The sequence below is a fragment of the Lycium barbarum genome, chromosome 10 (assembly GCF_019175385.1).
Source record: "Lycium barbarum isolate Lr01 chromosome 10, ASM1917538v2, whole genome shotgun sequence".
NCBI classification, from domain to species: domain Eukaryota; kingdom Viridiplantae; phylum Streptophyta; class Magnoliopsida; order Solanales; family Solanaceae; genus Lycium; species Lycium barbarum.
The window spans coordinates 14,384,617-14,395,371 of record NC_083346.1 but is presented as its reverse complement, the minus strand read 5'-3'; the positions used below and the strand labels follow the sequence as shown (position 1 = coordinate 14,395,371).

The following is a 10,755-nucleotide window of genomic DNA, read 5'->3' as shown; positions in this document are numbered from 1 at the left end:
TAATAGCTCCGATTCACTGGCCGGAATAATTCAAATTCACGTCGGATATGAGATAATGTGTCTCTATCAGAGGTGACTCTTGAGTTCAGTTGTTTTTGGTTTAATATGATATCGATAACAATAGATGATTTTTCAGTAGTTCGATCCATGATTGTAAGTTTTCGCTGACCACAATCGAAAGGAATCAAGCTATCTACCGGGATTTCGTCATTCATAGAGTGTGAACACCAGATGTGAAAATAAGAGTGAATTGTAAAGTGACGTCAATCATCACGTCATAGACCTCAATTGTCTCTAGCACCCCCTTGTTTGCATGAGGCGATCATTTAAGAGGTATCAAATGTAGTTCGACCATAAAGATAAAAAACGGAGACGGATTTATCTCTCTTTGATTGTTTCTATAAATTGATAAATGCAGGCGGTTGAAAATGAATGAGCAGTTAGATGTTTGTTGTGGCAGTGAAAAAAAGATATAAATGTCATAAAAGTTGCAGTAATACATTTAACCACGCATCTGAATCACATTTATGACGAATTTTATACTTTTGTCTTTTACGTTATTCTATACTTTATGTCAAATTAATTGTCGTATCTAATGTTCGCTTTGTTGGTTCAGAAAGCGATTTTGATCACTTTTATTTGATCAAGGTACCACATTTTGGAAATAAATATGGGTCTAGGTTTCTTATGTTACGTGATTTAATCACGATTGATCAATGGTTTGATTCCTCATGAGATTTTACATAGCTAAAGCTATTTTGAAGTATCTCAAAAGACTTGCAATAAAATAGAAAGATTTGTATCGATTAGGTGATCTCAATAGACTACTAGCTCGTTGGGGTCATATGATGATGATTCTGTTTACTGATCAAGCCCAGTTGGATACTTTCATATTGTATGATGCGATCATTTAATAGGTCAAAAATGTAGTTCGATCGCGGAGATAAAAACGGAGACAAGTTTATCTCTCTTTGATGATTTTTATAAATTGACGAATACAGACGGTTGAAAATGAATGAGCAACTAGATGTCTGTTGTGGCAGTAAAAAATGATACAATTGCCATAAAAGTCGTAGTAATACATTTGACCACCCATATGAATCACATTTATGACGAATTTTATACTTTTGTCTTTTACGTTATTCTATACTTTACGTCATATTACGCAATAGTCGTATCTAGTGTTCGCTTTGTTGGTAAATAAATTAATTGGTTAAGAAAAAGTAAGAGATTTTCATAACTTTTACTGGCCAAAATGTCGCGTTTCGAAAACACAAATGTATTTAAGTTTCTTACCTATTTCAAACATGATTGATCATGCTTTGATTCCTTATGAGATTACGCATAGCTAAAACTATTCAGAAGCATCTAGAAAAAAAATTCACCAAAATAGAATGATTAGCTCTATTAAATTCGGCAAGTAACTTTATCTTAAATTACAAAACAACCGTCAAATTTTCAAATAAATAAAAAAGTATTTATAGGGAGTAACTTCCTCACTTAACAAATAGGTCAACATGGAAGTCAAAAGCAGTGTTTTAAAAGGCAGTTCTGGGACTCGCCTCGTGAGGGTGAATATCACTTAATATTTCTTTTAAGAATACGTAACCGAATTGTGAATTTTCACTTGTCATTGGTCTTTTGTCCTATGTATCAAAATTATCATACTTTATTATTTCTCTATTTGAAAGTAATTTTATTTTTATTCATGAACGAGTTACGTTTCAATTATAATACTAATAAAGTTGTTTATAGGGAGATAAAATGAATAGTATAATAGTAATATTGTTTTAACAAATTGTGATTTTTTCATTGTTTGAAAGTTAAGATGTTAGAGTTTATTTGCATTTCATAATAGCTTTTATTTCATTGTATTATTTATACTTTTAAGGTTATATAATATATAATTACAAGTTGTAAGTGGCGTATAATGGATTGCTTTGATTAACTTTTTGTGAGGATCAAGCACACACACACACATATATATATTTCATTTATTTACACTTTTTTAATATATTTTTTATGTAATTTTACCTATTTAAAAATATTTATTATAATTATATTATTTTATGAAATACAAAAAATTAAATATCCATGGGGTTTACGTCCCGTGCCTTGAGGCTTACGCCTCACCGAGGCAAATGTAAAACGCCCCGCCTTACGCCCCTGCCTTTTTAAACACCCGTCAAAAGAACAAAATGATCATCAACTCAAATTCTTCTTCGCATTGTCACATATCAAATATACTTATTATCTTTCATATCATTTGAATGCTAAAACTATATCTAATTAAAAGAATAGAAGCAAAGATAGTCCTTGTATAACCAAGGTAGAAAATACAAAAGTACAGTTTCATTTCATTACTATACTGAATAAACTAAGTACTATTTCCTCAAGCAAAATTCTATTACTATCACTTATACTCTTTGTAAGCAAGCAACCAAACAAAGAAGCCACAAAACAAATTAGTACTATAGTATACAAATTGACAAATAGTACATATATTAGGGATGTAAACAGCAAAACACGTACAACCAACTTGGCAGGCCATTGCTCCCCACTCTCTATCTACCTTCCTATTTCCTTCTCAAAGTTTTCTTCGTCAGCTACAACAACAATACATCCCCCCTTTCACAAAAAATAAATAATCTTGAAAACCAAAAAAAAAAAAAAAAAAAAGAATCTTGAAAACCCAATATACAGATTTCACTCTTTCTTGACTCAGTTTGGTTGATCACTGAAAAAAAAAAGAATCTTGAAAACCCAATATACAGATTTCATTCTTTCTTGACTTAGTTGGTTGATCACTGAAAAAAAATGCCTGCTTGGTGGGGAAAAAAATCCTCCAAGAACAAAGATAATCCACAATCTAAAAACCTTAGAGAAAGGGATAAACCAAGGAGTTTTGATGAGTTACTTAATAGAAATTCACCAAGAAGTAGTAAAGAGTTTAGTGGTTCAGGTTATGTTTTTTCAGGGTTTGATTCAGGTTCATGTTTGGATAAAACTCATCCTTTACCTATGCCTTCAGTTTCTCCAGTTGGAAATGATCATGGTTCAGTTTCAGTTTCAAGTACTAGCTCATCTGGATCATCTGATGGTGTTCCTGTTAATAATGATCAAGCCCAGTTGGATACTTTTAGGTTGGTATTTGTTTGATTTCTGTGTAAAGTTACTTTCTTTGTGGAATTTGGTGTTTTTGTTTCTTGTTTAGATTTAGTTTGATGAGTTTTTGTTGTGGTTATTGGTGTTGGTTGACTTTAGATTGACTTGTTGTGGGTTGTTATAAAAATTAGATCTTTTCTTGATTGGATTGAATGTATATTGATAAGCTAGAGAGACTATATTGGGGCAGCTATTGTACCTAGATAAAAGGTGCTTTGTTGTGTTAAAGATTCCAACTTTTGCTTTGATAGATCAGAGGAGCTTTGTTATATGCTTTCAATTAGGTTATATTTCTGTTTCTCCAGGTGACTCTTTGGTGGATTTTGCATATTGAATCAAACGTCTTATTAAGTCGAAAATATTGTCCCAAAAGCATTTGTATACACTCTAGGCAAACACTACGGGGATGAGGTGGGGCGTAGAGGTTGTGGGTATGGTGGGGATACTTTTAGGTTGGTGTTTGTTTGGTTTCTGATTAAAGTTACTTTCTTTGTGGAATTTGGTGTTTTTGTTTCTTGTTTAGATTTAGTTTTTTTGGATGATGAGTTTTTGTTATGGTTAATGGTTATTGTGTTTAACAAATTGAATGTATATTGATAAGCTAGAGCCACTGGATAAAAGGGGCCTGTTAATAATGATCAAGCCCTGTTGGATACTTTTAGGTTGGTGGTGTTATGATTTTTTATTAAAGTTACTTTCTTTGTAGGTTTTGGTGTTTTTGTTTCTTGTTTAGATTTAGTTTTTTTGGTTTTTGGATGATGAGTTTTTGTTATGGTTATTGGGGTTGGTTGACTTTAGATTGACTGGTTGTGGGTTGATCTCAAGATTAGATCTTTTGTTGATTGGATTGGATTGTGTTCAACAAAATGAATGTGTATATTGATAAGCTAGAGAGACAGGATAAAACGGGCTTTGTTGTGTTAAAAATTCCAACTTTAGCTTTGATAAGTCAGAGCGGCTTTGTTATATGCTTTCAATTAGTTTTACATTTTTGTTTCTTCAGGTGGCTCTTGGTGGATTTTGCATAGTGAATCAAAGGTCTGATTAATGAGTCTGCCAATCACCTGCCCTTCTTTTGTTTTTATTTTCTTCCCATTTTTGTGTACCCAAAATGCTAAGCCTGTGAGATTTATGTTAAATTTCTTGATTTTTGTGCTTGCTCCTATGGTTCCGTGTGCTGTAGTTCAATTATTGATCTTTCAGGAGGCTCAATTAGGAAATTCAGAACAAATTCTTTATACATGGTATAATTGCCTTCCTTTTTTTTTTTTTTTTTTATTCTTTTCACGGAATACACGAGATGCATGAGTTACAAGTACTTTTTTCAATTTTATCCGTCCATTGTACTAGCCTAACTATGAGGACACTTATGTTTGTTGCCAGAGGACTTGGAGATAATAGGTTGAGCCCACTGGCACGAAGCCCAGTTCGTTCCAGACCCACAACTACCACATCGTCACCTTTACATCCTCGGTTTTCGAGTATTAATCTGGACTCTCCAACGGGCAAATTGGATGATGCGAGGAGTGAATGTCATCAGCTGCCCCTTCCACCTGGTTCTCCACCCAGTCCTTCTGCTTTACCAAACCCAAGACCTTGTGGTGTGGCTGAAGGCTCAACCATTAGCATGTCAAAATGGAAGAAAGGCAAGCTCCTAGGAAGAGGCACGTTTGGTCATGTCTATCTTGGATTCAACAGGTTTGTGAGCCTTCCAGCTTTTTTCTTAATCAATGACTTTAGGGGTCGTTTGGTTGCTTGTTAGGAAGTAAATTATTTATGAATTAAATTCAGCATAACTAATACTAGTTTGGTTGCACTTAGTTGCTATGTATAAAATTTAGCATAGTACAGTGTTTGGTTACCAATTTACAATTCCGCATAACTATAATATGTATAAGTTATGAGTCAATTTATGTATTATCTTATGCCAGGTATAAGATGGAATGACTAATACATGAATATTAAACCCGACATAACTAACTCTGCCTTACTAATACATGCATAACTCTAATCAGGAACCAAACGAACCCTTAGAGTTTTAACTAGGTTCAGGAGCATCATGGCTCTAGTATAGGGCATCTTATGCTAATTTTGAATTGGTGTTATGGAAGACCGGGTGGATATAATTCCTGGCGGACATAGTTAATCACGCTTTTCAACATGAACAGGGAGAATGGACAGATGTGCGCAATAAAAGAAGTCAAGGTGGTTTCAGATGATCATACATCCAAAGAGTGCCTTAAGCAATTGAACCAGGTCCCTTTTATTTTCTTTTCTGTTATCATTAATGCTCTTTTGATAAATGACCTCGTCTCTTTTCTCTACTGTTTCAGTATATTTCTGTTCATAATTTTAATATCCTCTCCTTTCAAAGTCCGTGATAAACTTTTATCTTTAATCGTTAATCTCCGGTCTTTCATTTAATATCTTCCTTTTCTATTCTGCATTTGAAACCTGAAGGATTTTATCTTTATGTGCAGGAAATCATTTTACTCAGTAACTTGACACATCCAAATATTGTTCGATACTATGGAAGTGAACTGGTATGAGTAAATGCTTTAGTTGGATGCGCATAATTATGTTATTATCGTTCTGATATTTACACGACTTAGGCAAATATGTTGATCATATATTTTTTTTTTTTTTGTAACCTAGTTGCGCTGTTCAACATAAATTTGATCTTCCCATTTAGTTCATAACTGTTTTATTTTAATTATTCCTCAGGATGAAGAAACTCTATCAGTTTATTTGGAGTATGTTTCGGGGGGTTCTATACATAAATTGTTGCAGGAATATGGGCCATTCAGAGAGCCAGTTATACAAAACTACACAAGACAGATACTTTCTGGCCTTTCCTTCTTACATGCTAGGAATACGGTTCACAGGTGTGTGTCTTTATGATACAAGTACTGATGATTCAGCTATTCTGAGGACGCTGCTAGATTCAAAGGACAATTGTTTCTTTTCAGGGACATAAAAGGAGCCAATATACTAGTAGATCCTAATGGTGTAATCAAACTAGCTGATTTTGGCATGGCAAAACATGTAAGTAGCAGCGCAATTGTGAAAGTTATTTCCTAACCATTTTTAACTGAAAGGTGTCACAAAACTAATTTCAAAACTTTGCCTTTGACTTTATTTGCACACAATAATAGGGGGAATCTGATAGACTGCTGTTGTAGGCTATACTTGCCAGTAACATCGAAAAATCTGAACTTGTCATTTGGTCCTTTTGTTTGTGATTCTATTTTAGTTATTTGGGTAAATGAATTTAGGCGTTCATATAGAACCAGTAGATGTGGTAGCCTAGCGAAAGATAAAAGTTATCTTTGTTTCTGTTGTTGTTTTTATTTCTACTTTTTTAGTCTCTTAAAAAAAATTGATGCTACTAAAAGGAAAGTGTATGATTCCTTAGAACAGTTTCTTTTTCTTGCAATTGATCCATGCACTAACATTTATAATTCCTTGGAGCAGATAACTTCATGTTCCTCAGTGCTCTCTTTCAAAGGGAGTCCTTATTGGATGGCTCCTGAGGTATGCCTTCCTCCCGTTTTCTGCATACCCGCTTTTCCTTGTCCAACATTTTTAGCAGAGACTTACTTATCATTATTCCATTTCTCTGATCTGATCAGGTGGTGATGAATACAAGTGGCTACGGCCTTGCAGTGGATATTTGGAGTTTGGGATGTACAATTCTTGAAATGGCAACCTCAAAGCCACCTTGGAGCCAGTATGAAGGGGTAAGAGTTGCAATATTTGAAAAAATGAATTTCCCGGGATCATCTGGAGAACTCAAATCTAAGTGTCTTTGATTGCCCTCTATGCAACAGGTTGCTGCCATATTTAAAATTGGAAACAGCAAAGACTTTCCTGAAATTCCAGATCACCTTTCTAATGATGCAAAAAGTTTTATAAGGTTGTGCTTGCAGCGGGAGCCGTCCATGCGACCTGCGGCTTCTCAACTACTAGAGCACCCTTTCGTTAAAAACCAAAGTACAACAAAAGTTGCTGATGTCGGTGTAACCAAGGAATCATATCCTCGCTCCTTTGATGGAAGCCGGACATCGGTAAAGATTTTGAGATTTTTGATTTGTCTAATGGACTCTCTACTTCTTTTTTCCTTCTTTTGCAAAACTATAATGAATTATCTTGGAAAAGGTGAAATTACACTCTGAACAATCTAGAAATTACTGAGTTTGGAATTTGAGTGATCTTTGAGAAAGGAACTTAAAAAAGAGCAAGCAAATGTAGAATTGCTTAAGTGTAAGTTATCCTTTCTAGAGAAATGTGGCAGTTTCTTCCCCTCGTCTGTCACGAGGAACCTACCAATTCTTGTTAGTAATTGCAGAATCTGATTAATTGATGATTAGGAATTCATAAAACTATAATCAATTGCTTTCTGATTTCAAGTAATTTTTGCTGAAAACTAAAACTGAAACTAAATTTAGATGGGTTTAGATGTTCAAAACAACAAAGTGATTTTTCTCCTTATTTTTAGGTTGGAGTTTAAATGGAATAACAAATCATTTTCCTTTTTGGTCATTCTCAAAAAGGATGAGACCTTTCTATATTTAGTAACAACTTAACTTTAAAATTCCCATTTTACCCTTAATAAGACGATTTCAAGCCACACAAATGTCTATGGCTTATTTTGGACCGCAAGTTTCAAAAGGCTTCCTTTTATTCTTAAACTCTGTGCCCAGTCAAACACCTTCACATAAATTGGGACGGAGGGAGTAGGAATGAGCATAGAATGATATCTGAGTAGAAGATATCAGCTGGACCTTTTTTTTTTTTTTTTTGGACAAGTAGATATCAGCTGGGCCTTAACTGGGTAACGTAACTGTATGGCCTTTCACAACCTTACTCTATTACATTAATTCCCAAAATTTGAAACCTTACCTACCCTTGGTAAGGAGAACCTTAAGGTATCAAAACTTGTATCCACACGAGACCCTGTAATCTTATTCTACATGGTGTTTAGTTGGGAGGACAATTCATATGAAACAATGGTTTTACAAACACAAGACGACCTAATATATGACTAACGGATGTTGCTTGATAATCTTTTTCATTGTAGTCTTTGTTCCATAAGACTATGAGTGAGCCTTTTAAGTGCATAACTTACTAAAAAGAACAATTATAAGAAGAGAAGGAATCTAACCTTGTCTACAACTTTTACCCAAATAATTATGTCTAACATGTCTTAAATATTAGTACGAGCTAATTGACGGTTTATTCAAATCAGTCTAGGTCTTCTTCCCTTGGACCGTAAGCTCTAGTTTATATGTTTCATTCTTCAATGTTAAAACCATCTACGAGCCTAATCACTATTAGGTACCATACTGTACCCAACCCAATGCTGGTAGGCTGTACCAGTTCGCTGCTTGTCTAACCAATCTGCCAGAAAAAATCATAATAGTATTTTTGATCCCTAAATTATACTAGGTAAATTCTACTTTTGGTCGTTAGGGCAGCCCGGTGCACTAAGCTCCCGCTATGCGCGGGGTCCGGGGAAGGGCCGGACCACAAGGGTCTATTGTACGCAGCCTTACCTTGCATTTCTGCAAGAGACTGTTTTCACGGCTCGAACCCGTGACCTCCTGGTCACATGGCAGCAACTTTACCAGTTACTTTTGGTCGTTGTGATTTAAAAAAAAGAAAAGAAAAAAGATTTTGATTTTTGAAACTGATCATGTATGCTTTCCATTCCCATTTCCATTTAGGCGGTTTGGTATATATCTCTCTGAAGTTCCCTATTCAATTTACTTTTTTACAGCCAGTGTTGGAGCTGCATCCCAATAATGGAAGGAATATTTCTCCTGGAAGGAATATTTCTCCCCATGAAGGGAACTATGCATCCCATCCAGTGGTCAGAGTCTCTAGATCGTTGATCTGCCCAAGGTAATAATGGCATTTTGCAAAATTAACTTAATTTATTTACTTTTAGTTTGTTTTCGGCTCAGCATCTCACTGTTCTTTTGTTGATATCCACAGGGAAAATGTAAAAACCATAACATCTTTACCAGTATCTCCGACATCTAGCCCGTTAAGACAGTATGAACCTGCTCGTAAGAGCTGTTATCTTTCTCCTCCACATCCATCGTATGCCATCGGGGGCCAGAGTGGATACGATGTGAATGATTACTCAATGTTTCAACAAAGGCCCAGCACAAGAACAACGCTTGATCCGTGGCTCGAAATCCCTCAATTTAGAGCTCAGACACCATCTAGATCCCTGAAAACGAGACCCATTCTTTAGTTCCATGTGATGTACGAGGAGAAAGTTTCTTGGATCGCACCACGCATGGGTCCCCCCAGTATTGCAGAAACTATGTGCCAATTCAGGACAATGATAGTTCTAAGTGATGCGTTTCTGTTCGATGGATGCATTAGCAAGAGCAATTTCGGGTGACCTGGGCATGGTTGCATGATGGAGGGACTGCATTTTCTTGAATATAAGATCTGTAAAATGTACTTCATTCTCAATGTAAATGCAAGATGGCCACTTGATTGAATCTACATTGTCTCTTCTAAAAGATCACTACGAGACCCGTCCCTCTTATAGTAGACTTAGCTATGAATATTCATGAAGAAATGAATGCCGGGCTTTTCTTGCATTGTGTGTTGGATTATAGGGAACTGAAAGAAAGGAAAATGATTAACAGGGGAAAAGAGTTTGTCTGTGTTGTTAGTGGCTTCAATTCTTTTGTCATTGGATAAGTGGATAAGTGAGGGACAAAAATTAAAAATGTATTTCCTTGTTTGGAGTCTTGCACAAAAAGGAGATTTTCTTTTCCAATTCTCGCTTAAAAGAGATTCGTCTCAAACGCTCAACGCCAATGACCTAATAGTAAATGAAGTGTGTTAAGGACTATGAGATCTCTCATACAAATCTGAATGGAGGCAAAGATATTGAGTGATTTTATCTCATCTCTGAATGGAGGCAAAGATATTGAGTGATTTTATCTCATCTGTTCAAGCTTTGGTGGACGGAGCTGGAACGCAATGCTTATAAAACAATGATTTGTTTCAAGAATTAGTTCTTTCTATTAAAGTATAGAACACTTACTATCTCTCTAGAAGTGGGGGAAGCAAGATAAAGTTGTTGGGGGTGGGGGTTGACTCTTTCTTAGCCCTATCTTTAAATGACTTTTTCTCTCTAGTTTCGTTCCTAAATTTTAGAACTACTTCTAGATGAACCATGAATTTACCAGCACAGAAGTCAAAGTCTTTACATATAAAATAAAAGTCCCACACAGTTAAACCATTTAAAACTTAACATAGCAGCAATTAAGGGATTTCACTTTTATCATACACAAGTATGAAGCAATATTATTGATCGGTTATATTACAAAAATAAATAATTTCAAATGTAAAGAAACAATTAATTATATTACCTAAATGGTTTGTTTAATTAATAGGCTTAGATTTCACTTTAATCCTTAAATTGACGAATTCCACAAATACGGGCGTGTCCGTGTGTGAATCAATATTATTTATCGGCTTATATTACAAAAAATATAAAAATATAAAAAGAATATTCTAAATGTTGGAACTTTTTTTTTTCTTAAAAAAAAGATTAGTGAT

At 34.9% G+C, this 10,755-nt stretch overlaps 1 protein-coding gene across 1 annotated transcript; it reads left to right on the top strand.

Moving 5' to 3' along the window:
• Positions 1-2,530: 2,530 nt before the first annotated feature.
• On the top strand, positions 2,531-9,783 carry LOC132614984 (mitogen-activated protein kinase kinase kinase 3). The gene is made up of 11 exons (XM_060329539.1): positions 2,531-3,143; positions 4,549-4,863; positions 5,334-5,421; positions 5,646-5,708; positions 5,890-6,050; positions 6,135-6,210; positions 6,640-6,699; positions 6,798-6,905; positions 6,996-7,232; positions 8,945-9,069; positions 9,163-9,783. Exons 1-11 carry the CDS (start codon positions 2,818-2,820, stop codon positions 9,425-9,427), a joined length of 1,824 nt encoding a protein of 607 aa, XP_060185522.1. The 5' UTR covers positions 2,531-2,817; the 3' UTR covers positions 9,428-9,783.
• The last annotated feature ends 972 nt before the right edge of the window (positions 9,784-10,755 follow it).